Source organism: Ovis aries, chromosome 1 (assembly GCF_016772045.2).
Source record: "Ovis aries strain OAR_USU_Benz2616 breed Rambouillet chromosome 1, ARS-UI_Ramb_v3.0, whole genome shotgun sequence".
Classification (NCBI taxonomy): domain Eukaryota; kingdom Metazoa; phylum Chordata; class Mammalia; order Artiodactyla; family Bovidae; genus Ovis; species Ovis aries.
This window is the reverse complement of record NC_056054.1, coordinates 9,932,380-9,959,551: the sequence shown is the minus strand read 5'-3', so window position 1 is coordinate 9,959,551 and position 27,172 is coordinate 9,932,380. Positions and strand designations below refer to the sequence as shown.

Here is a 27,172-nt window from a genome sequence, read left to right as displayed (position 1 = left end):
AAAAAACTACTCAAATTGGGGGGTTGGGGTTCTGGATTTCAATCCTCAGCTTCTTTGTAAATCTTTTCCCCACTCACTTAGGGTCAGGATCATCTCAGTTTCTGGGTTCTTACGCTCCATCTTTGTAAATCTGAAGGGAATAGAGCAAGGATTTATTTCTCTGGGTCCCTTCTCTTGTCATCCCAGGGGGATGAGAGCCAAATGTCAGGACATGCAGATGAGACTGGGAGGGGGAACAACAGGCAAGAGTGGATGATGGCAGCTTCACCTCCCATCCCCAGGAGAACAATCAAATATTCAAATGGCATCCTTCTTGAGGGGAGAGGAAGGAGAAAGTTTCTGGATGCTGGGCAAAAAATGGGTGTGGCAGGGAGTTCAAGAAAAAAGGGGAGGTAGTTAGGGACCCCAAATGGAACCAGTTCTAACCTTTCCAGATGTGACTTCTGGTTAATAAGGAGCCCCTCCCCCATCATGCTTTTCATGCAACTCGTCAAGATGATTCTTCTCTGTTGCTTGGGAGGAGCTGAGTTTTCCTGTGCTGTGGGTGCTGGGAGGTGGTGGGTGTGGGTGTGGGTGCCTGTTTGGGGAGGGGAGGTGTTTGTGCTCTACTCAGCTCTCTTGGTTACATAACAGCTTTGATAAGACTTTACTTTGGAGCTGCTGCTACTGCCTGAAGCAGTCACCCCTCCACCCCCACATGGAATGTTGGATGTCCACCCCCTTCTCCGGGGCCCCTTGGAGAGTCTTGCTACATTCACGATCTAGTGTTCCAGCAGCTGCTTTCCTGCTGGGAGGGGTCTTCAGTTTGCTTCCCTGCTCCCTAACCAGCTCCTGCTCTGGTTGCTTCTTTTAATCTTGTGAGCCCAGGTTACCCCCACTCTTTACATTTCTAAGCCTCCAGGGGTGGGAGGGTTTCACTGGACATCATGAAGCTGCCCTTTAGGGAAGAAGAGAGGCATCCCAAGAAGTTTTAGTGCCCAGAGACAATGTTTGTACTGTTCTTTTCTCTGCCCCAATAGCTGTTTTGGAATCTGGGAGCTGTGGACCATACCCAGAGGGGCTGCGAGGAAGAATCCTGGCCTTAATACTTTCCCTTCATTTCCCCTTTTAGAATTAAAAAGTTTTAGATATATGGGAGTGGGGGCTGCCTTTTGGGTGGAGAAAGGTGCTCCTAGTCTGGGTGCACTAGCTTCATGTTCCCTGCCTCCCAGGTTGTCTGTGGAACTACTGATTATTCCAGGCATGAGACAAGGGGATAACAAAGCCCTTTTTTGGAATGACATTTTTTTTCTCTCTGAGTGGGTAGAAATGGAGTATGTCCAGGAGTGGGGCATATCTTATTGATAATAGGAACAACTTTCCAGAAAGAACTGGGAGACTGGCAAGAGGCGAGAGCAAATGCAAGCTTGTGGTGTCACTTGGAGAGAAGAGGGACTTCCGGCTTTGTGCATAGGATAGAAAAGCCGGAGGAGAGGCTGGGTGTCTCTGCTCTTCCGGTGCCTGTGCCTGTATGTTTCTGCCTGTGAGTGTGTATGTGACTTTGTACATGCCCATACATAAGTGTGAGAGTGCTGTATGAATGTGTACAAACACATTTGTGAGTTTGCATGGACACATGTGTATAGATATGTAGCACTCTACGTATGCATCTAGGTATTCATGTGACTATAAAGGCAATTACCTAATTAAACCTGCTGGGGGGGTGGGGTGCTCACTCATACGTATATGTGAACGTAAGTGTGCATGTGAGCATGTACGTGGCAGCACATGAATGAACAGCCTATGAATATATGTATATAAGTCGTCACCGCGTAAATAGATGTGACAGAAAGGATGAAAGAGAGAGATTCTGGCTAAACCCTGGGGCCGTTCAAAAGTTGTTTTCACACAGGCTTGAACTCGATCCACTCTGATGCCTGTAGCTCTTCTCCAAAAATCAGGCTCCTTGAGGCCTCTCAGATTATCTTTCATGGGGCCTCACTCTTCCCCACACCATCCATATGAAGGGAGTTTGCAGAGGAGAAACCTGTTTAGGCCTTGGGGACAGCTGAGTAAGGGAGCTGAGCTCAAGGCTGATCAAATGCTATGGTGCCCAGGAGTGTATATGGGGAAAGAGTTTGAGAGCTTGAACATTAACATTACTACTGAGGTTTCAAGAATCAAACAGGACAGTCTGGGCTCAGTGGATGAAAAGGGCAGGGATTTTATGGAGGTCCACGTGTGTGTATCAGCCTGTGCACACATGTACATGTGTTTGTGTAGATGTATATGTGTACATCACTTGTCTTTGCCTTAATATGCATAACTCAACATAAATGCACTTTCTAATGTGTACATATGAAAAAATCTACAGGAATATACCTACCCAAAGAGGGATTTGTTGATGTAAACATAGATGCTAACGCTCATATGTATATAGACAGAGTATGCAAAATATGTATGCATTTACTAAATATGTAGGCATTTGCTACAATTGGGCTTCCCAGGTGGTGCTAGTAACAAAGAATTCAGGTGATATAAGAGGTGCAGGTTCGATCCCTGGGTCAGGAAGATTCCCTGGACAAGGGCATGGCAACTTACTTCAGTACTCTTGCCTGGGGAATACCATGGACAGAAGAGCCTGGTTGGCTGCAGTCCATTGGGTCGCAAACAGTAAAGCATGATTGAAGCAAATTAACATGCACGTGTGTCCTAATATTGGCCTGATGGCAACCCATGACCTCACTCACCCAGGTTAACAACAGCTTACGAAGAGTCCCTCTTGTATCACATGTGCCTCCCCTGATTCACCCACTCGTTCAGCCAGTGTCTATCTCATGCCATGTACTGTGCCGGACACTGGGGATGGTCCTCGACCTCAGGTAACTTACAATCTAGACCTGGATCCAAGTAAGGAGATTGTTCAGGAAAGCAGGAGGACAGATGTATTCATGGGGGCTAAGGGGGGCGGTCTGTGGTGTTTCAGTGATAGGAAATGTCCCAACTGGTCTCCCTACCTCCTCCCTTGCCAGCCCCTCCTCCAGAGAGCTTTCCCATGAAAGCAGCCAGCCTAAGGTAGTGTTAGTTGCTCATTAATGTTGGGTTCTTTACGACCCCATAGACTGTAGCCTGCCAGGCTCCTCTCTGTCCATGGAATTCTCCAGGCAAGAATACTGGAGTGGATAGCTATTCCCTTCTCCAGGGGATCTTCCTGACCCAGGGATTGAACCCAGGTCTCCTGCATTGCCGGCAGATTCTTCACCGTCTGAGCCAGTGGGGAAGCAGAATCATGCCTTTCCCATGGCTTTCCATTTCAGAGTGAAATCCTGAGTGCTTGCTTGGTAGGCCCTGAGTGACAGAAGTGCTGTGTGTAAAGTAGCCTCCAGTGACCTCCCTGATTGCAAGTTCCTTCCCTGCAAGTGCTTCCTTTCGGTTCCACAGAGACGCTGAGCTGAGCACAGCCTCATCTCTGGGCTGCTGCTTTCCCCTCAGCCTGAAGTGCTCTCCCCCCAGGTACCCGCGTGACTTGCTCCTTCACTTGATTCAAGTCTTCGCTCAAAAGTCACTTTTTTGGAGAGGCCTCCCCCACAGTCTATCTTAAATAGCCCCCTTGTCATGCTGTCCTCTCACCTCAAAAAAAAAAATTTCAGCACTTACCACCTCCATTATTTCATGCATTTGCTCAGCATCTCCTTTTCCACTAGGATATAAACTTCATGAAAATGGAGCAGGAAGAGATCTGGTGTTGCTCTGGCACGCACTGTGTTCCGAGAAGTGCCTGGCTCAGAGGCACTCACTACGTACAGACCTTAGGTACATCACAGTGGCAGGCAGTGAGGAGAGTGGATGGGGCTGGGCCAAGATACAAGGTGGGGAGACCAGTCAGGAGCCCGCTGGAAGAGCTTTGGTGGAAATTTAGGATGAGGGCGGCCTGATGGAGAACATCAGGAGTGGAGGTGGCGAAAGGGAGATACAGTGTACACAACACACGCATGGATGCACACACAGGCCCACGTGTACACACATATTATAGTTTAGCCAGTCACATCTACTGTCTTAGTCAAAGGAAGCTAAGGAAGAAAGTAAAGATGTCTTTATATGTTAATATGGTATGGATGCCATGAGCACCAAGTGACAAGCTGGACATCCTCCAGCTAGCCCTGGCTGATGCTCTCCACACATCCGCCTACCTCTGTCAACCGGCTCAAAGGACTGCCAGGCAGGTTCCATTTGGTCAGTGATGCAGGGCTTCTGCCTCAGCAAGCAAGGGCAGGGTCCTGGGTCCTGAGCAGTGGAAAGGGTCTTCAGAAGTCAGAGTCACAGAGACTTAGAGACACGTGGGGGAGGCACATGGACCCTGAGAGGGGTGCTCAGAGGCAGCAACCTTTGGCCAGGCCCAGACTTCCTGAGGCCAGATGTGGTGGCAGGCAGGACAGCATCCTCAGAGGGCATCCACTGGGTAGCCCCGATCTTTCAGTGCCCCTCCTCCTCTCCCTTGCTCCTCTCTGGCCCTTTCTCCTAGTAGGGTGGCAGCCGTGACCGGAGGCATGGACTCCGGAGTGAGTGGTTCCCCTCTGCCCCAGGGTGTGCGAGTTCAGGGATTTGGGGACACCCAAGGAATGGAGACCCAATTTCTAGGACAGACTGGGGTTTGGTGGTAGGGGAGGAGTCTCTCTGAGAGTCTCAGCTTGGTCTGATTTCCTCTCTAAGGAGAGAGCACGGAGACTTGAGCTTGCGTTGCAGAAAGAGGCACTGAGGTTAGCTCTCAGGTAGGACCATTCGGCGTCTAGGCTGAAGCGACGGAAACTTAGAACCTGGGGGAAGCTTGGAGGCCGGTGGGTGAGAAACGGAGGAAGAGGTGGGGGCCGTGGGTCAGCCCCTCCGGCGCCGCCCCCTGACTCCGAGGGGCCGGGGATGGGCGGGGATGAAGGCCTCAAGTCCTCTTTGAGAGCTCCTCCCCGAGACCCCCAAGCCTGCATCTGGGTTGCTTTCTTTCCAAGAGCTAGAGACCCGTCGGGCTTCTGGGGTGTGTGACAGGGGCTGTCTGCCAATCTCTGCTCGCCGCTGGACCAGGGGCGGGGGCGCTGTCGCCGCTCCCCTCCCACCTGGGCTCTGAGCATGGGGGTTGGGCCGAGACAGCAGCCAGAGCCGCCCACCTGCCCGCGGTGTCATGGCAACGACTCTGCCCACGTGGACGTTGAAGAAAGGGAGAAGAGAGGCGAGGAGGCACCACACAGACAGGAGGATGGGAGGGGGCTCCTCTAGGTCCTGCGTGCCTGAGCCCCCCCACCCCTCCAGTTGGGCCCAGGGCCCCCAGGGCAGGTGAGACTTGTGCTCTCGGCCTGGCCTCAGAAGGTGCATGTCCTTGGGCGTCCTGAGTGATGATGACCTTGGCCTCCTGTACCAGGGGCCCCAGTGGGGTCCTTGGGGAGACGGGGGGCTTTGGGAGGTGCCGACCTCTCCTTCTCGCCCCACCCCACAAGGGATGGTGCCTGGGGCTGAGGGGCTGAGAGCCCGACCTACTTCTCCATTTTCTCCCTATTTTTCAAAAGGAAAATGACCCACTTTTCAGCCAATCAGACTGGGGCCTGTTCCCAGGCTCGTTCCCTGAGCCCCCCTGCCCAGGCCTCTGCTCCTTCCTCAGCCTGTTAGTCACGTGCTGGCCCCTCTTCCAGGGAAGCAGGCCGCACCTGTGTGGAGGGCCCTTCCCGGCCCTCTGCGCCAGGCTGGGGAAGGGCCTCTTCCAGGGGTGGCTGGGGCCTGACTGATTCTGCATCAGCGCCCATTTGGGCAGTTGATCGCCATGGATGACGCTAGTCCTGGGCGCTTTGAATGTTCTGCCCCCCATCCCCTTACTCTCCTAAGACCCACACCCTGGAGAGACAGGAAGGGCTCTGGGGCTGGTGAAAGGAAGATGGTACCCCACCTCTCATTCTGTATGAGTGGGTGCTGGTGGGGCATCTTCCCAAGCTGCTCCATTTTCACGTGGAAAGGGAGGGCTGGCAGCCCTGGAGAACCATGGCTGCTTGTCTGCCTTCCAAAGAACCCTCCTAGAGGGTTCTGTCTAGGCCTCTCTTCCCAAGCCCCTCCTCCTCTCTAGGATATTGGTCTGGGCCTGAGAGCCCCCTCCCTCCCTCAGCTATATTGGCTTGGGCTGGCTTGGAGGGTGATTAGGGATTTAATTATTTAGTTTCTCCAGCTCAGTAGATTAATTCCATCCATCACAGGCAGGCTGAGCCATCTCCCCATCTTAGGGCTGCCTGGCCAACCCCAGAGGGAGGCAGCACCATTGCTCACCTGGGCCCAGTATTAGATCTGGGAACAATGGATAAAGTTCTTGTTGGGGGAGGATTTGATGTATGACATTGAGCAGACATGGGTGCTTAAGCGATGTGAGATGAACATGGGTATCTGTTGTATGGGGATAAACATGTGAAGATGTATGTGAGGTTTTGTGTCTGTAGCTTCTGTGTGCACGAGCATCCATGTCCTTTGGGTGAAAATGCACATGTGTGAACCCTTGTGGGAACAAGTCTGTATGTGTGTGTGCACATTATGTGACGGTGACTAGTTATTTGAGGACAGATGCCATGTGAGTTGTGTTGGATGAGTCTGCATGGCTGTGTAAGCTGCCTCTGGAGAACACATGTGTTAAATTGTGAACAAACATTCTTGGGACCATGGATGCCCATGTGCAAGGGGAGGGATGGCGAGGGTGGAGATTTCCTGAGGCTGAGTGATGAGTCAGGGCACACTGGGAGTCCACTTGGTGATCTCATCAGACCAGTTTGGCCAGAGAGAGGCTCCTTCAGATGTGCCAGGGCTTGCTCTCCTAGTGGTTGAGAGTGTCAGGCCAGGACCAGATCCATATTCAAATCCTCTACCACCTGTGTGACTTTGGGCAGTTTTTACATTTCTCAGCCTCAGTCTCCTCATCTGTAAAATGGGAATGATAATAGCACCTACTGCAAAGGATGGTTTTGAGGACTACACGAAAAAGTACACTTCGCACTTGACACGGTGCCTGCTCAGTTGCAGGCATTCAGTGAGCTGAGCCTTAGGCTTTGGAGTTGAAAGGCGCCAGAGGTTGTGAGATCTGAAATGTGTTCTGTGCTTCGATGGATCCTATACCATCCTCCAAGGTGGTTCTCCAATCTCCGCTTATATGCCTCCCTGGACAGGATACTCCCAGCTCTTCAGGAAACCCACATCACACTGGACCAGCCTTGCCTGCTGCAGAGTTCTGGTCCAGCTGCAGGGAGTCGTTTCCCTCATGCCTTCTCCCATTTCTCACCCGATTTCTATGCCCCAGCAGATGGGTATCACTTCTCGATGGCTCAATTACTAACCTGAACTTATTGAGCATCTAGTCTATGCCAGGTTTTGTTTACAGAGATAAAGCAGATGGATCCTGGTTTTTAAGGAGCTCACACCCTGCAAACACATTTTTATCCTACTGTGTTGAAGTATGGGACCTTAGAGAAGGTATGCCCTGGGGTTGAGGAGGTGGGCAAGCTTAGGTGAAGTTTCTTGGAAGAGAGGATGCCTGAACCGCATCGGAGGCAAAGGTGGGGGGACAGGCTTTCCATATGGAAGAATCCTACAGTCTGTGCTGACTCCTGTCCCCATTCTCTCTCCTGTTGTGGTCCTGGCTCTGCTAAGCCCAGAAATCTAGAGAAGAGAGCAGAGGGTTAAGATACCCTGGATGCTGGGGGAGGACCAGACACAGCTGAGAGGTGAGAGGTGCCACCACATGAACCTGGCTGTTAACCAACCAGCCAGCCCTCATGGGGCCCAGCTCTGTGCTTGACTCCTCTGTGGGAGAGGCCTGGAGAAGACAGCAGGCAGCCCGTGTCCTAACCCACATAGAGAGCCTGCAGGGCAGTGTGCTAGCCCAGGAGGTGGGCTTCATGAGGGAACAAGACCCGTGGGCCAGGGAGTAGGACAGGCCACAGGCCTGACCTGGCTGAGAAACTGCTGCCCAGTGGACCCTTGCCATAGACGGGGGATTCTGCCTGTTGTTTTCTGACAGCAGGCTCAAGGCTGGTAGCATTCTGGAGCCCAGGGAAGCAATCGCCCAAGTTCCACCAAACACGTACAAATAAAAGAAGACACTAAGGTGCTGAAGTCAGAAGTAGCCAACATTTGGAAACATATGTGCTAGTTGCCTTGGACAGATCAACTTGGCTACTCATTGCTGCAACCTAGGAGGTAGGTTTTGTTAGCCCTGCTCTACAGATGATAGAATTGAGACTCATGGTCATGCAGGTAGGCTGAGAGAAAATGGTTGGAAGCAGATGGTTGTCTTTGCAATGCCCAGCAAAACGTCACTCTGGACTTGCCCTCCCAGATCCTTGGAGCTGGAAGAGAGACCACCAGCCCTGGCTGCAGGGATTGCTGGGGTCTACAGATCAGGGGCCTCTAGTTCCCTCAGATGCCATCACCTTTGACCACTGGGGCTGCTCTGCTGTCATTAGCATCTCCGGGGGTGGGAGGTCTTGAAAAAGAAGCCAGGCAAGCAGAAGGTCCTGGGTGAAACGTGAAACAAGTGAGCTTTCAGTTTTGGACTTCTGACCCAGATCTGAGTCAGGTGTGGCTCCAGCCTCTGCCGGAGACTGAGAAGTCCTCTCAAAGGCCCTGCTTCCAGATCTCACTGGTTCTCACCGTTTCTCCCTGGTTGTCAGGAGCTAACCCTCAGCGCTGCGCTGTTTCACCTGCATGACCTTAATACTCATGACATCGTGGTGAGATTGGACCCATGCTTGCTCGCATTTGAAAAGTGAGGACACTGAACTAGAGAGAGAGGTCCAGAGACTTAAGGCTTCACGTCTAGTAACCAGTAGACCCAGGAGGCCCAGGACCCACAGGCTCTCTCGCTAGCTATCCCTGACCAGGGTCCTATAGGATTCTAATCCTGGTGGTCTGTCTCTCAGTGGTGGCCTGGGATGTCTTCCCCAAAACAGGCAGGTAGAAGGGGGAGCATGGGCAGGCAGGCCCTCCTGAGGACTGATCAGTTGACAAAAAGGAAAGAATGGGCCCAAAGCAGTTGACCATGGCTGCAGCTAGGGGGTGAGGCGTGAGCCTGAGCAGCCTGAACCGTATCGCTTATTGCCTTTGACAGCCCTGAAAAAGCCTGAACTTTGCTTCTGGCACCTCTTGGCCACATGGCATCTGCTGGGAGAGAAGCTGGAGCCCAGATTGTCTGGAGAAAGAGAGCTATTTGGAGCTGGGAGATTCCCTTCCTTGTGGTCTCTCCTCCTGCTCTGCAGTGTTGGGAGGGTAACTTCCCCCACCCCATTCCTCTTCCCCCTCACTGCCTTCCTTGAAGGCGAAAGGGGCACATCTGGAGAGCCCCAGATGGGGCTGAAAAAGGACCATCCTTACCTGCCAGTTGAGAAGGGCTAGACAAACATGATGAGCAGGGCTGGATTTGGTGGTGGGATTCCTAATACCACACCCTCCAGAGGCTCTCCAGAGCCCTTAGGGGGAAAGGAGCGGAGGTGCTGTCTATGGGCTGTTGGGCACAGGAGTGGAGTGGAAAGTGAAGACGTGCAGCCATACACGTGATACTTTCTGAACACCTGTGCATGCTGGGCATTGTTCTAGACACTCAGAGTGCCACAGCACATGACAGGCACAGTCCCCACCGCCCTGGGGCTTATATTCTGCTATGGGGAGACATACTATAAACATGGGCTAGATAAAGAAAATAATTTCAAAGAGCGATAGCCCTGTGAAGGCAATGAAAACAGGTGACGTAGAGCGTTCCTGGGGGAGGGAGCTCGACTTCAGCTAGTGAGTGGTCAGGGAAGGCTTCTCTGAGCTGAGACCTGAAAGATCAGACAGAGGAAGCCATGGGAATATCTGGGGCAGAGTGTTCCAGCAGAGAGAACATCAAGTATAAAGCCCCCTGAGGTGGGATTTTCAAAGAGATTATAGGTAGTATGGGTTATTCACAGGCTGAGCGCCGGCCGGTGGGTCAGGAGATGGATTTAGCCTTTGGATCTTCCTGTGGCACAAGTGTTTGGGAGCAGTAAGCCCATTTTCTGTAAAATTCCTACCCTAACCCCCCAGGAGCAGTTCATTAAATAAAGTAATAAAAGTGAATGAAAAATATCCCAACCCTCCCTCCTATTCTGTTCACCCTTCCTTCTTTCCACTTTTTGGGGCAGTGAGGGGAAGAGAATGTTTGTCTCGGGTCCGAAGGGTGGAGGTTGGGCAGAAGGCATGCTGAGTCTTCAGCGACAAGTCTGGGTAGCGAGGTGAAGAGAGGCCAGGGGTGAGGAAAGCTGACCAACGGCAGAGATCCTGCCCAAGAGAGCTGAACAGAGCCAGTGCTGAAATGGTCAAGGGGGCTCCGACAGCCCTGCATGCAGGAGAAGGTGGAGGCCAGAGGAGGCAGGTCCATCAGTGAGCATGGGATACAGGTCAGAGGCTCTGTGTCAGGGCTCCCCAGTAGCTGGCCCCTTCACAGTGGACAAAACAGCCTCAGCCTCCAAGCTGCTGTCAAGATACGGGGGAGGAGGACTGGAAAGGGAAACTGAGGCAGACTCCTGGCCACTCTGGTTAGGCTGACCCAGGGAAGGGGAATAGGAAGGGAAAGCCCTGAGGTCCTCCACCCACAGCCATGGAGGAGCCCAGGCCTACAGCAGCGAGCAGAGTTCCAGGCCTCAGTTGCTATAAGTTCTGCCGTATTGGAACTGGTATGGGGATGACCTCAGAGGCTCAGTGTGAGGGGACTAGAGAAGGCTGATCCCCAGCCAGAGAGCAACTGTACCCTTTGCTGCCATCTGGACCATCATGTCCAGTATGTACCTCTTCCAGACAGCGTCTTGGGGGAAGGCGTGATGCAGTTAATACTTGCTTTTTTGAAATTTTTAACCCAAATCATCACTTTGTGTTCACCTCTGAGACACTGGCCTTTGTCAAAGGCTCCTTGATCCTTGAGTGTGCAGGTGTGGATGATTTTGAGTAAGAACTGCCTTTTTCTGTTTTAATATGTATTTATTTATTTGACTGCACGAGGTCTTACTTGCGGCATGCGGAGCTTTTTTAGTTGCAGCATGCGAACTCTTAATTGTGACATGTGGGATCTAGTTCCCTGACCAGGGATCGAACCTGGGCCACCTGCATTGGAAGTGAGGAATCTTAGTCACTAGACCACCAGGGAAGTCTCAGAACTGTTTTTTTTTTTTTTTTCCTGTAGAATACCTTTGGTCTTATACAGTTGTCCCAGAGAGATTAAGTGACCTACTCAAGGTCACACTGTAAACCCACGGAGAAAGTCATAAAAATGAAAATACAAATACCTATCGCTCCTTTATTGAGGATTCACCACGTCCCAGGCACAGTATTATATGCTTTACCTGGTTGACCCTCACAGCCTTCATAGCTTTCTGATAACTCTAATTGTACAAAGAGAAAATAGGCTGAGCGAGGCGAACCACCTGCCCAGGTACATACAGCTAGCAAGTGAACGGAAAGGGATTTGAACCCAGAGAGTCTGACAGCAGAGGCTATACCAGGAACTACTTTGATGCAGGGAATCTGGGAGTCACCTAGGTCTCAAGAAAGGAAAGTCAGCTGTCTTGACCAAGCAGGGCCCGGGGGGAGAGGAAAGGAAAGCACCGTGACTCTTTTCCTCTGCAGCCCTTTTCCTTCCTCCATTTTCCATTCTTTTTCTGGAAGGTAATTGCTTGGGGCAGTGACAACCTCCTGGCGAATTACACAGCTGGTTTCCCAGTGAGATTTGTAACAACAACCCCGCCAGCCTGGCAGCCCCAGCAAGTTCCGGTTTAAGAAACTAATTGCTGGATTGTGCAGTTGGTGCTAAATTGGGTAATTTCTTGGTGACGGCATGTGTGCCACTTCTTCCAATGCCAGAAAGATGTGAGTTGCATCGGAGAGCGTGTCACACACGGCACCCTCCTAGCCTCCTTCACCCCCCTATTTCCCAGCCAGTCACAGGCGATCGCAAGAGTGGCTGCTTCCCTGGGCCCAGAGGTTCACCCCCTGGGCAGCTCGCTGTGTCCTGGGGAAGTAGGTAGATGGCTTGGTGCCATATAACAGGGGAAAGTAACACCAGCGCCCAGAGTTGTCCGAGGGCTTCAAGGAGCCTCCTCTATTCTCTACTCTTCTGACCTTGGACTTGGGACAAATCCAGTACTTACCACACAGGGGAAAGGGCTAAACCACACTCTGGTTACCTCTGAAGTGTGTGGTATGTGTGAGGTTCTTAGTTTTGTGTTTCTCTTTTAAAAAAAAAAAAAACAAAAACAAATCCATTACTGCCTTCCTTCAGAATGGTGTTTAATCAGTTTGGCTTCCCTGGGCAGCAGCGTGGGAAGGAGAAAAGCTAAGGCCTTTGAAGTGAGGCTACGCTGGGTTTCACTTCTGGGTTTGCCACCGGCTGTGTAGCCTTGGGACTGTCTGTCAGGCCCTCCCAGCCTCAGTGTCTTCTCCTGCAAATTGCGGGGCGGGGTAATATCTATCCCTTGGCATTTCTGTTGCTGTTCAGTCGCTCAGTCACTTCCGACTCTTTGTGACCCCATGGACTGCAGTACGCCAGGCTCCCCTGTCCTCCTCCATCTTCTGGAGTTTGCTCAAATTCGTGCCCATTGAATCGGTGATCCCATCTAACCCATCTCATCCTCTGCCGCCCCCTTCTCCTTTTGCCTGCAGTCTTTCCCAGCATCAGGGACTTTTCCAAGGAGGCAGTTAAAATGTCATAAGTGAAGGGATCTTGTTCTTTTCCAACACATGCCATCTGCCAAGCATTGTTCTAGGAATGGGGGAGATAATGCAGTGAATAAGGTAGATGGAATTCCTGCACTTTCATGGAGCTTACCTTCTAATGGGAGAGACAGACAAATTCTGAATCACACAAATTGAAAATGGTAATGATAGAAGAGCTATAGAGGTACACAGTGCCTTGAGAGCAAACAGCAGGGGGATCTGACCTAGTCAGGGAGGCCAGAGGAAGCTTCCCTGAGGAAGCAACAACTGGGCTGAGATCTGAAGGGTGTGTAGGAGTTAGCAAGGCAGAGGTAGGTGGGAAAAGCTTTCCAGATGGGAGGGAAATAGGCCCCTTGATGGGAGGGATTGTGGGACTGCAAAAGACCAGCCTGGCTGGAGCAGAGGAAGCAAGGAGGGAGCGTGTTGTGAGAGGATTTTGGAAGCCCAGGAAGGGCCAGAGCCTGCAGGCCTTGTTGGATGGGTTAAGGCATTTTATCCTAAGAACATCAATAAGCCAGTGAAGAGTTTTAAGCAGGGAAGTGACATGATCAGATTTGTGTTTCCAAACGACCATTTGGAGGGGAACTGGGTAAGAATGGAGGCAGGGAGACCATTTAGGAGGCTTATGCAGACATCCAGGCAGGAGATGCTGTTCTGAGGTAGTTGGATTAGTTAGCAGCACTTTCTGCTGCAAATACAGAAAATCTGGCCAACAGTGGTTTAAATAAAGAGGACTTTATTCCTTCCTGCGTTTAGGCCTGGAGGAAGGCAACTGCTTCTGTTGGTTTCCTGGCTCAGTGACTCCAGGGCCGGCATTTCTGTGATTCTCTATGCCTCGCTCTCATGGTGGCAAGACAGCTGCCCTGGCTCCAGGCATCGTGATTGTATTCAAGCTGAAAAGAAAGGAAGAATGGTACTGGCAAGTCCTGCCCCTTGTATTATAAAGGCAAAATCTTTCCCAGAGACTCTCATCAGATTTTTTTACGTATATATTATTATCTAAATGTGAATCATGTGACTTCTAGGTACAAGGGAGTCTGGGAAAGGGGAAAGGAGATTGAGAATGAGTTTTGGCCAGTCAGCCGACAGTGATTTGGTAGATATGGAAATAAGTGGGCAGATCTATTTTTAGGAAACAAAATCCATAGGACATGGTGATGGATTGAATTATTAGTCCCCTCCTTGCTTGTTTTTCCTTCTTATTGATTATGTTTAGTAATGGGGAGGCAGCAGAAGGAATGTGATGGTAATCATGAGATATAGGAGGAAGTTTATATAATTAAATCTATATCAATTAAATCGTCTCTTTAAGAGATCCAGAAATCGGATAGCTTCCTTTTCTCCCAGTAATCTGAATTTGATTGTATTGTGTAGTATTTGGACATGGGGGATTTTGCAAATCCAGAATGAGGGCTTCACATGGGGGACTATATTGCGTAATCTTTAGAGTTTATAGTGTGGTTTCATGTACGTTGTATCACTTGATACTAAAATCCTTGGAGATAGGTGAGCAGGTATCATTAGGCTTCGAGAGGGTGGGTCACCAGGTCTCCGGGTGGCCTGAGGGTTTGGGGTGTCAGGGTTTGTGCTTTTCTCCACTAGCAAGTACTACCCTGTAGGACAAAGGGAGCACTACCCTGGGAGTGCTTTATCTGGAGAGGAATAAACACAGGGGCACATCTCCTCTGAGACTAAAGCTGGGGGAGCATGGTGCATGCGTATGTGCTGAGTCGCTTCAGTTGTGTTCAACTCTTTGCAACCCTGTGGACTAGAGCCTGCCAGGCTCCTCTGTCCATGGGATTCTCCAGCAGAAATACCGGAGTAGGTTGCCATGCCCTCCTCTGGGATCAATGCTAGAGAGACTGAGTTTGATAAGATCTTGATGAAGGCTCAGTGGCTGGCAGCAGCACCTGTGTAGTGGTGGGGGACGTGGGAAAACCTGGGGATGTCCAAACCATTGGTGTGGACATTCCCAGGCTTGATGTGGCCACAGATGAAGCAAACCGGGTGGTCTGGGTTTCTGCCAAACTGGCCTTTTGTGCTGTGAGTCTCAGACATGGGTCCTGGTTGGGGCAGGAGGAGGAGGACTGCGCCATGGATGAAAGACCAAGCTATCAAAGCATCTTTCCAAGGTGGAGAGATGCTTCTAGGTGCTTTTCCAATAACTATTTGAGAGGCCATTTTGGTCTGAAGTCCTCTCTGCTTCCCCAGAGAGGGGTAAAGGTGGAGAATAATTGTCATCTGGAGATAGGCAGTTGATATCTGTAAGGTTACCCCAGTTCCCCTCCAGGCAGGGTAACCAACAGCCTCTCCAGCTCAGGCCATAGGGTGGGCCAGAGGCTGGACAGGTCCTACCCTCCCCTCTATGGAAGATTCCCAGGAGACTTCACAATCTTCCTCATTGTCTCACATCCCTCAGGATCAGGAAGTTCTTCTTGTGGTCTGACTGTGTCTCTTCCACTACTATTAATCATGCCTGCAAAGCTAGCTCTTCTTCCTGACATCCCTGTGTCTAATAATGGCATCATTAGTCTTCCAGTCACGGCTGCTGCAAACTTCAGAGTCGTCTTCCTTTCTGACTCTCTCTCCCCCATCTCTTCCTAGTGTTTTCCAAACCCCAAATGTCTGCTGGAACTCTCTCATCCCACCCCTCAAAATTGCTTATTTGCCCACCTCTTCTGCCTTTGTACATGTTCTTGCCTTCGCTGGGAATTCCATCTCCCTGACACACAGCCATGTTGTTCTCCATCTCAAGCACACTCTTCTCTGGGAAGTCGTCCTCAGTTTCCCTCTATTGGATCTGCTCTTGCCCTCATCTTAACTGGCCTAACATTTTGGAACCTCTTTCCTGCACAGTCATTTATTCATCTACTTAGTGAACACTTGTTAAGTACCATCTCTGGGCAAAGCCCCGAGCTGAGTGCTGGAGATCCAGTGATAAATAGAATTTGGTTCCTACTCTGCAGAAGACCGGATTCTACTTGGGGAGACAGAAGCTGAAACAGACAATTTCAGTGCAATGCGATAGTTGCTTTCATGGGGGAACCCAGGGTATTCTAAAAACGCAATAGAGAGGCATAACCCAGAAAGTCTTCAAAGGAAGGTGGAGCTTAATCTGAATAAGTGTTAGCCAGGGGAATGTGTTGGGGGGTGGATGAAAGTAGATTCTAGGAGGATGGAGCAGCTTATGCAAAAATACAGGGACCTAAAATAATCCTCTCATGTGAAAGGTTGGTCCCCCTGTTAGACTATAAGCCTCTTAATGACAGGGACCACTCTAAAATCACCTCTGTTCATGTCTCACTCTGAGTCTTGGTATGGTAGCTGCTCAACAAATATTTGTGGAATGGAATCATATTTGAGGGCAATGAAAATGCAGAGGCTCAGCACCACGGACAGATCACACAGACACCTGCAGTTGGAGGTAGTCCAACCTGTAAGCTTATTTGCATGCATTTGCATAATTAAGCCAACTTCATTTCCCTGGGGGTCCAGAGGCTCTGCATCATGGGGGATCCAATCAGTCCTGGCTTGGGGGGTTGGGCAGGGAAACTGTGAAGGCCAGAGACCAGTCCTCTGAGGACTCCGGGAGAATCTCTTTTCCTCTTTGCTTACCACCCTTTTCTTTCCGTTTAGGAGCCAGTGGTCCTGAGCCTCCTGAAGTTAGGATTCTGCCTGGCGGTGGAGATCCTGACACCAAGGATGGGACACCCCAGATGGTGAGTGGTAGGAGAGTCTGGGGGATAGGGTTCTCAAATCAAAATAACCTGGGTTTGAATCTTGATGCAAAGTGACTCACCCACTTACCGGCTTTGTGACCTTACCATTTTGAGCTATTTTCTCATGGGTAGATGTGGGTAACATCTACACATAGGATTTCAGGGGGATTAGAGAGCATTGAGTATGCACAGTACCCAGTACATGGCAAGTCCTCAGAGATGAACTGTGAATGGGATCTGGAAAAAGCTTGAACCATGGTGGGTATGGGGAGGCCATGGTGGGGAGGAAGGGCGGGTGAACCTTGGAGGTGCTGCTGTCTGGAGTCTTTGAGACTGTCATCTCCTCACAGTCAGCAGATGGCCCAGGAGCCTGGTCTGGGATGAGGGAGGGCGCCGTCTGCCAGCTCCTTGGTCCCCGTCCCTCCTGCTGGCACTCCCTCCTGCTGCAGCTCCTGTCCTGGCAGCTCTGGAGTCCTGATTGGAGGCAGTTCTTGCTGAGAGCTGACCTCTCTGTCCTGTAGCCTTGGCAAGCCTGGGCTGGGGGCCAGGGCCACTGGTTCCAACGCTTTCCCTCCATCACCTCCTTGCCCTGCCAGCCCACTGTTCCTGGGAGGAGGAACTCCTGGGTTCTAACCCCAGTTTAGGATTCAGATGCTGCCTAAATAGCCAGCATTCCTCTTTTACGTTTCTCCTTTCTTCATGACCTCTCCTCCACTGGAATGGGGGTGGCGGTAAAAGGCACGGGGGGAATTTCATCAGTGAGTATTTGGAACCCAGAAGAGGAGGGAGGAGTCATCTCAGGTTATCCCTTCCTGTCTCAGCCCTGGAGGGGAGGGAGAATGAGCCTCCAGCCAGATGGAAGGAACTGGGTGTGGAAGGAAGGGGAGGGGTTATCCTACAGAATCGTGATGGATATGTAGATTTGGGCCCAACGTTCTCTTTGGTTATTGCTTCTGGGAGCTGTGATCCAGAGCCCTGGCTCTTCATAGCAGGGGAATTGGGTAGGGATGGGACACAGGTGTGGCGCTGGCTCAGTTTGCCTCACACCAGCTTGTTAGAAGCTAGTTCACATAATGGCTCGTATGTTTGACTATTGTTTTTATGTTTGTAGTGGTATCTTTTTACTTTTGGTTACCTAAGATTTTTTAAAAAACCGTTTGGTTGAGGACATTTTCTCTTGGGAATAAGTATTTATCATCTTTGCAGCATTTGATGAATGGTGATATTATTTTGTGCCCTTGTGAGTGTCTTTGTCTATACGACTTTTAAGCCCTTAAGGACAATACAATTAACCACAATGAACTGATATGCATTACCTAAGCAGTTCTAAGAATACCTGATAAAAGTTTCAGGTCAAGTGGCCTGTTGTTCGATCCTAATCCCATTGCTCCCTATTTTCCCAGGAGGTTCCTGGGGCCTGGCCCCCAGCGCTATGAAGAGCCCTTGCTGAGGCCATGAGGGGTTACCATGGCGACCGAGGCAGCCATCCCCGCCCAGCCCGCTTTGCCGACCAGCAGCATATGGACGTGGGCCCTGCTGCCAGGGCCCCGTACCTGGTGGGCTCCGGGGAGGCCTTCTCCACCGAGCCCCGCTTCTGTGCCCCAAGAGCTGGCCTGGGACACCTTTCTCCTGAAGGGCCCCTGAGCCTGAGTGAGGGGCCATCCATAGGCCCCGAGGGAGGGCCAGGAGGGGCCGGGGTTGGGGGGGGTAGCAGCACCTTCCCCAGGATGTACCCCGGCCAGGGCCCCTTCGACACCTGTGAAGACTGTGTGGGCCACCCGCAGGGCAAGGGTGCCCCCCGCCTGCCTCCCACACTGCTGGACCAGTTTGAAAAGCAGCTGCCGGTTCAACAGGATGGCTTCCACACGCTGCCATACCAGCGGGGGCCGGCAGGGGCCGGGCCCGGGCCTGGGCCGGGGTCTGGCGCTGCCCCCGAGGCCCGCAGCGAGAGCCCCAGCCGCATCCGGCACCTGGTCCACTCCGTGCAGAAGCTGTTCGCCAAGTCCCACTCTCTGGAGGCTCCAGGGAAGCGGGACTACAACGGGCCCAAGGCCGAGGGGAGAGGTGGCTCCGGGGGAGACAGCTACCCAGGCCCGAGCTCTGGAGGCCCCCACGCCTCCCACCACCACCATCACCACCACCACCACCACCACCACCAGTCCCGGCATGGCAAGAGGAGTAAGAGCAAGGACCGCAAGGGGGATGGCCGGCACCAGGCCAAGGCCGCGGGCTGGTGGAGCTCCGATGACAACTTGGACAGTGACAGCGGCTTCCTGGCCGGTGGGCGGCCCCCTGGGGAGCCCGGGGGTCCCTTCTGCCTGGAGGCTCCGGATGGGTCCTACCGGGACTTGAGCTTCAAGGGGCGCTCGGGGGGGTCGGAAGGCCGCTGTCTTGCCTGCACTGGCATGTCCATGTCACTGGATGGACAATCGGTCAAGCGAAGTGCCTGGCATACCATGATGGTCAGCCAGGGCCGGGATGGATACCCAGGGGCTGGGCCCAGCAAGGGGCTCCTGGGGCCGGAGGCTAAGGCCAAAGCCAGGACTTATCACTATCTGCAGGTGAGGCTTTGGTGGGGGTGGGGAACAGGATCCTCAGCCCTCACCAGTGTTGTTGCCCCGGAGGCTGTGGAAGGGGTTGGATGGGAGCCAGCTCTTCCCATGATGACGGGTCTGGAGGCAGCGGGTTCTCCCCTGCCTCACTCTCTTGTAACACCTTGAACCCCTTGGGGAGCCTCAGTTTCCCCATTTGTGCAGTAAAGGGGCCCTTCTATTTTGATGTCGTATGTCAGTGCCAGGAAGACTTTTCCTCTACCTGCTGTTTAGGACAAGCTGTGCCGGCCTCTGTCTTGTGAGGCTGGAGGCAGAATGAGGTTGAGGGTGAGCAGTGAACAGGACAGAGCGGGGCTGCCTGCTTGTGCTTCCCCAAGATTGGAGGTCAGCAGTTGGAAAGCAGCTGTCTTGCCCCCAGGCCTTCTCCAGACCTCTTTTCAGCCCAGATCTGGGTGGTCCAGATAGTGTTTGGATATGAAGGTCAGTTATTTCCAGAATGTGCCTCTGATGGTATTGTCATTCTGGGGAACCTGCGGTGGGACACCCACGAGGCTGTGGAAGAGCTGGGGAACCTGTCCTGTGGGTTTTGCTGGGCTGGGGCGCACACTGAGGTCTGAGCTCCAGACCCAGCAGCGGGCTAGGGCTTCCTGGGAGTGGATGGTGCAGCTGATAACTGACACACTGTCCCTGTCCTCTTTCACCACCTCTATGGTGTCTGCAGGTGAGGCTGGGAGCTCTGACCCCTTCTTCTTAGGGAGCCTTGGTCCATCCCTCACTGTCCCCTCTCCATCATCCTATAGAGATGGGGTTAGGGACTCTTCCTGCCATCCACCTTCCTCTTCTCTGTCTCTTGCTCCTCTCCCACATCCCCTGATGTGTGAGCCCTCCTATAGTTGGAGGAGAAAGAGTCTAGACAAGTTCTAGAAGTCCAGTAGACTTATCCCCCAAACCCACATTTCACATAGTTAATCGACATCCATTCATTCTATGAGTGTTCCCTGGGTGCTGTGAATGCAAAGATGCAGACACAGATGCTGCCTGGAGGAGTTCACAGTTTAACAGTGGGATAGACAAGGTAGCTTCCCGGGTGGCTCAGATGGTAAAGAATCTTCCTGCAATGAAGGCGACCTGAGTTCAGTCCCTGGCTCGGGAAGATCCCCTGGAGGAGGGCATGGCAACCCACTCCAGTATTCTTGCCTGGAGAATCCCCATGAACAGAGGAGCCTAGCAGGCTATAGTCCATGGGGTGGCAAAGAGTCGGGCATGACTGAGCAACTAAGCACAGCACACACAGAGAGTGCAGGGAGGCGGCGAGAGGAGAGAGCCTTGGGAACCTTGGGAGCCCAGAGGAGACACCTCACCCACTTGGGTGGTGGTGACCAGGGGCCGCTCAGAGCAGCTTCTAGGAAGAGTGTCCCCTGAACAGAGGTGCAGTGGACAAGTTGGAGTTAGTCGCGTGCAGTGTTTCCAGGACTGAGTGTTCCAGGAAGAGGCTGCAGCGTGTTCAGAGGCATGGAGAATTGAGCTTGCACGTGTCCTTTGGGTATCACTGGCCTTTTGGGTAAGTTGTTCACATGTTAGGGCTCTCCTGGGTGGGGAACTTGCTAAAGCTCAAGGGCCATAGTGGAAGCAGAAAGGGGCGAGAGACAGAAGGGGAGACTGGAGACTTCTAGGATTCAGGATTGGTCTTGCACTGCCCTCTCCCTAGGTAGGAAGGTTCTCTAAACTGGGAATTGAAGGGTCCAGAAGAAAGGGCTCAGGAGAGAACACCAACCCTTCTTCTGCCATCCCTGGAGACTTGCCTCCACTCCGCTGCTCCCTGCTGCTTCTCCAGGGCTGCCCTGACCTCCCTGGGGGCTTCCTTTTTAACATGCACCTCACAGCGTCCTGCAGAGGAGCCGGCAGCTCTGCAGTGGCCATGGAGTGGGAACCCTGCAGTGTGGCAGAGCGTGTCCTGGCTGGCCTGCCACCTCCCTCTGCCTGCCTGTGGCTGCTCTCTGTAGAGTATGGGGAAGGGGAGGCCTTATCAATCAGGGGCTGGGGTTCCAGGGGATCTGAGAACTGGGAAGTCTGAGCCTGTTTGGCAGAGAACAAAGGGCTGTAGAAACTCTCCAGACAACCTGTACTCCCCTGGCACAAAAGCAGGGGAAGCTGGCCGCATCAGCCCAGGTGTCTTGGTTGGTTGCCCAGCCCTTTTGTTGAGACTCTATTCTCCCACTAGATTCAGGTCTCCCGCAAACTTCTTCCAGAACCCTCCTTCTCACTTGGAGCCCTTGTTCCTTCATGGAGCCTCATCTCCTCCCTGTGTTCCCATTTGATTGAGCCCAGCCCCCCACTCAGCCCTGTCCTCCCACCGAGGGCTCCTTCATGGGGCCCACCCATCCCTGAGTCCCTGTTCTCACGCTGATCTCTGGCCTCTCATCTAGCCTCACCTAGAGTCTCTGTTCCTCTCTGGAACCCTATGCTCCCCCCGAACCCTGACCCCCACCCCCACTTAGCCTGTTCTTTTCAACGGGCATAGGCCAACCATTACGGACTCCCTCACCCACCTGCAGACTCATCAAGATCCCCAGCCCCCATCATCCCCTTCCTTCTTGGCTCAGAGATGAAACAAGGACCACACATCCCACAGTGACCCCTCTATAGGGCTCGAGCCCATCTCCCCAGGATCCCTTCCATCCGTGAACTGTCCCTGCTTCCTGCCCACATTTAAAGACTATCTTTCTCTTTACTGACTTTCCCGCATCCTGCAAACATGGCCAGATCGCTCTCATCCTAAAAAAAAAAAACAAACTACTTTCCTTAATCCCATACCCTCTTCCATCTCCTTCCTGTCCCCCATTCATTACCAAGTTCTTAGAGCATAGACTCCACCATTTCCTTTCATTCTCCCCTTTACTGGACTGACTTCCACACTCCTGGCCTCTGAAACGTCCTGGCAGTGGTCACCAATGGCCTCCTGAGAGCCCTCCTTAAAGGTATCTCTCAATGCTCACTGTTACGATAGTTAACTTCGAACCCTTACTCTCTGTTGGTTCGTTTATTGTTTCCACCAGTGCTGTGATGCAGGCGTAATTATCATTACCAGCTCACAGATGAGGAAACTGTGGTGGAGTTTAACCAACTTTGCTCACATTTATACAGCTAGCAAGTGATGGGGCCAGAATTTGAATATGGTTCTAACTCCCCAGCCCAAACCGCTAACCTTAGCATGCACTGTGGCATTTGACATTATCATCTCCTTCTATTCTGGAAATGTCTCCTGTTTCCGTGACAGGGCGTTCTCCTGACTTCTCTCCCACCCATCTGCCCACTCCTTTTCAGGTGACTTCATAGGCTCCTCTCCCTTTCTTCGCAGTCCCCCTTTTAAATGTCAGTGGATTCCTGCCCACCTCTCTTTCTTCTTTCCTCTGGGCTGTTTCATTCACTCCTATGGATTCAGCTGCCACCCATGACTCCCCCATGTCTGCCTCCAGCTCAGATCTCTCCACTGAACTCCAGAACCAAACACTCAACCACCTGCTCCACAGTTCTTTGCCAGCTCAAGATGCTCAACCCTGAACCTATCACCTTTCCCCCAAATCTGTTTCTTTGGGATTCTGTGGCTCAGTGAGCAATGCCACCATCCCCCAGGTCCTCAGCCGGCAGCCTCCCGGTCCTCCACGACTCCTCCCCGCCCCCTCACCTCCCATGTCTAATCAGGCTCACTGATGCTCCTGAACACCTCTCATTTCCATCTTCTCTTCCCCCTCATTGTCATTGTCTTAATTTAGGGCTCATCATCTCTTGCCTGGATAACAGCATCAGCCTCTTAATTGGTCTCCCTCTCACCACTTGAGCCCCTGCCCTGCTCCTGGCTCTCCACAATCCAACCTCTGTTTGGACTCTTGAAGTGCTCTTTCTGAAACACAAACTGATGTCACTCCTGTGGCTCTTCACAGAAGGGAGGGGGACATCAGAGGATTTGGGATGTAAGCACGTTAAGAGGATGAAGGAGAAGGAGGGGTGAAAGGTGACTGATGTCAGGGGCTGCCTTACTACTAGGGGTGAGATTGACATAGGTCACTTTGGCCTCTGAGCTTCAACCTCTTGGTACCTATCGTGGGAGCCTTAGACTGTTTAGATGGCCCTCAGTTAAGTAGCAGAAGGCCCATGGAGGATGAAGAGGCATGTCCTGTAGGGGAGACCTCACCTGATCTGGCTTGACATATTCCTGAGCGTGGTTTGCTTGAGCCAAGGCTGTGTATCTCCCACTGGCAGTGAAGAAAGAGGGTCCCGGCTTCCCGATTTAGTAGGTACTTGAGGCCCCTTGTCCCTGCAGGTGCCGCAAGATGACTGGGGGGGTTACCCCACTGGGGGCAAGGACGGGGAGATCCCCTGCCGCAGGATGCGGAGCGGCAGCTACATCAAAGCCATGGGGGATGAGGAGAGCGGAGACTCAGACGGCAGCCCCAAGACATCTCCCAAAGCGGTCGCCCGGCGCTTCACCACTCGCCGTTCCTCCAGTGTGGACCAGGCCCGGATCAAGTAAGGACAGGGAGAGCTGGGGGATGGGGAGGGGGCAGGAAGCTGATGCTGGGTGCCTGCAGGAGGTGTGCATTGCATGGGTGCCAGTCAGGCTCCCTGCTTAGGGTTCAACTGGGCAGGCTTGCTCTGGCCCGTATGAAGAGGGGGTGCCTGTGAAAGCCCCTATCTGAATGCCTCTTTAGCACAGTCCTTTTACTCAGGAGTCTCCTCCTGGAGATTCTGGGGGTTTCTGAGGAACAGAACCCACTCAGGGACCCCATTGCTCTCATTCCCCTCCCCCACCTCCTAGCAGACCCCCATTCTGAATCTGGAATTTTGACCTTTCCCAGCTGCTGTGTCCCACCCCGGATCCACCCGCGGAGCTCCATTCCTGGCTACAGCCGTTCCCTCACCACCGGACAGGTAGGAAGCAGCCCAGCATGCCAGGGGGAAGGGGTGGGGAAGAGGACTCGCTCCCATGCTCAGCCTTGGTCTTAAAAATCAGGAATCTGCCCCTGGAGAGAGCACAGGTCTGGTCCTGGGGAGCTGGGAAGCATGCCCTGGGTTCTCAGAGCTGAATCAGACTGAGGATCTCAGAGTCACATCCTTAAAAACCGCCAAGCATCCTCCAAGTGATGAACTTGGAAGGGCACTGTCAGTTCTCTGAGCTTCCCGAGCCCTGTCCTGGTCTGACTGCTCCAGCTCCCCCGCCCCATGTAAAAGGCAGGACTGTCTGCACAGACTGAAGAGGGCAGAGCTTCAGTCTCAGAGATGATCAGGGCTTGAGCTCTCTCCCCTCCACTCCACCCTGGGGACCACTGGCAAGATACTTTCCTCTCAACGCCTCTGTTTCCTCATGGTGCAAATGACAATTGTAGTGATGCTTATCTCACAGGGGTTTGGGGAGTTCAGTGAGAAAATATATGCAAACACAAGGAAGCTGGTCCCAAACTGGTATTTTATAAGTGTGAGTTCTATACCTAAGTATAGACTTTCCCCTTAACTAAAGAAGGCAGTGAGTGCAGTTTAGCAATTAAATGCTTGAGGTGGGTTTGAATTCCAGCTCCACTCTTTACCAGCTGAGTGACCTGGGGCAAGTTTCTTGACTTTTTTGAGCCCCACTCTCCCTATTTAAAAATAGGCATCATAATAGTGTTCTTGGCACAGAGCCAGCACTGGATAAAGGTTAGCTATTTTTGCTGTTTGCTGGGGAAAAAAAGGCAATGTAAAAAGCAATGCAAAAGTCTCTCCTCCTTGGCTCTTATTGTTTGTTGCTGCTGCTGTCTCTCAGCATTTCTTTGTTACATTTCCTGAATCAGGGAATCTTGACTGGCACAGTCATCTTTTCACAGAAGACCAGCCTGTGTTGCTAAACTTACTTGTTAATACCCCTTCTTTGTTTCACTTGATCCATCAGCAACATCTAACTCAGCTGATGATTCTCTCCTTCCTGAAACACTTTTCTCAGTTGGCCTTGAGGATGCCACATCTTTCAGATTCTTCTAGATTCTCTCTCTAGCTGCCTATTCTCAGTCTGTGTCACTGGGGCCCACAAACTCTTCAGGATCTAAACACCGGAGCTTTCCAGGGCTTAGTTCCTGGACTTCTTCTTACACTCACTCATTGGGTAAGCTCATCCAGGCTCATGGCTTTCAAGCTTATTGAGAGCCTGATGACTTCCAAATGTTTATCATCAGCCCACATTCTCCCATAAATACCAGGCATGTATATCTAACTGTGTATTGAAATCTCGCTTGGATGCTGAGTAGACATCTCAAAATTAAAATGTCCAAAACCAAACTGCGGGTGCCCTTTTCCTTCCTCTCCAGGTTACTTGCTCCATCCCCTGTCTCCTCCATTGACTTTTGATCTCCGCCTCCTTTCTCACATGTGCTTGTGGCAGTATTTTAGTTTGTACTTTAGTACTTTAGCAAGTACACTATTTTAGTTGCCTCTCACTATACCTTCTTACATTTCCTTCCTTCCTTTTATTTTTCTCTGTGCCATGTGGCTTGTGGGATCTTAGTTCCCTGACCAGGGGTTGAACCTGGGCTCCAGGCAGTGAGAGCACCGCATCCTAACTGCTGGACCATCAGGGAATTCTCTCATTCCTTCCTTTTAAAGTAAATTCTTTAGTAATATTTTTCAGTACATGTCAGCAGCAAATTCTGCCTTTAACCAAAAATATAGTTTAGCTTATTACAGAACATAATTTAGCTTATTACAGAATTCTAGGTCGACATTTATTTTCTCTGTGTTTTGAAAATATTCCCCGTCATCTGTTCTGTTGTTGCTGTTGAGAAGGCTGCTGTTAACCCAACTGTCTTTGTTGGTAATTTTCACTTCTCTCTGATTGCTGTCAAGACCTTGCCTTTGATTTTGGTGTCCTGCAGTTTCACACATGTGCACACACACACACACACACACACACACACACACACACACACACACACACGTGTTTCCAGAATCTGAGGGTTCATGTCTTTCATCAAATCTGGAACATTCTCTCATGTTCCTGTTTGCTGACATCCTTTCACTTTCAATCTGCGTGCTTTTTGATCCAGTCTGACAATCTCTGCCTTTTGAATGAGTGTTTTGTCTGTCCACGTTTAATGTGATTACTGATTTGGCTGGATTGTCTCATGTCATTTTTGTTCCTCTGCGCTTCCTTAATGCCTTCTTTTGTATTAAATATTTTGTGTACAGTTTTATTTTGTTAATTCCCTTTATTATTTAGTGCATTAGTGATTGCACTAAGAATTACATGTGTAACTAATTAAAACCTAGTTTATTCTGGTAAAATATGGAAGCATTGCTCTAATATATCTCCTTTTCCTCTCCCTTCTTTGTGCTATTATTGTCATATATATTTTCTATCTATGTGTTATAAGCTAAAACTTATTATAAACTGATAACAGTAATGGAATAATTACTTTGCACACTCTTCTGTCCTTTTTAACCTTTTTAAAATATGTCTCTTAAAGAATTTGAGAGAAAAAGTGTGAAACATGTTTATATTTACTCACATATTTACCGTTTCTGGTGCTCTTCATTTCTTCCTGTGGATTTGAGTTACCATTGGGTGTCACTTCCTTTTAACCGGAAGAACTTGCATTAGTATTTCTTATAAGGTAACTCTGCTGGCAATACTTTCTTCAGTCTGTATTTATTTGGAAACGTCTTTATTTTTCCTTCATTCTTTGAAGGATAGTTTTGCTGAATATAGAATTCCTGGTTGATAGTTTTTTTCTTTTAGCACTTTGACTATACACTGAGTGCTATACACTTTGAACATCACTGCTTTTGGTGCTCATGATTTCTGATGAAAAGTCAATTAATAATTTTTTTGGTATGTAATGAATTGTTTTTTCTCTTGTTGTTATTAAGATTTTCTTAAAAAATATGTTCTCTTTGTCTTTAGAAAGTTGATTGTAATGTGTCTGGGTATGGATCTCTTTGTATTTAGCCTACTTTGGATTCACTGAGTTTCTTTGACCTGTGGATTACTGTTTTTAAGCAAATTTGGAAAGTTTGGGGCCATTATTTCTTCAGATATTTTTTCTTCCTCTCTCTCATCTTTTTTCTGGGACTCCCATTACATGCATACTGATATACTTGATGTTGCCCATAAGTCTCCAAGACACTGCTCATTTCTGTTCAATCTTTCACCCCACTCTATTC

At 51.0% G+C, this 27,172-nt stretch overlaps 1 protein-coding gene across 1 annotated transcript in view; it reads left to right on the top strand.

Moving 5' to 3' along the window:
- Positions 1-27,172, top strand: part of DLGAP3 (DLG associated protein 3) — a 61,945-nt gene that overhangs the window by 5,365 nt on the left and 29,408 nt on the right. The window contains exons 2-5 of the mRNA XM_027967600.3: positions 16,351-16,433; positions 17,837-18,994; positions 23,307-23,512; positions 23,842-23,914. Coding sequence (XP_027823401.2) covers positions 17,888-18,994; positions 23,307-23,512; positions 23,842-23,914 — 1,386 coding nt within the window. The 5' untranslated portion in view covers positions 16,351-16,433; positions 17,837-17,887. The remainder of the gene's footprint in view (positions 1-16,350; positions 16,434-17,836; positions 18,995-23,306; positions 23,513-23,841; positions 23,915-27,172) is intronic.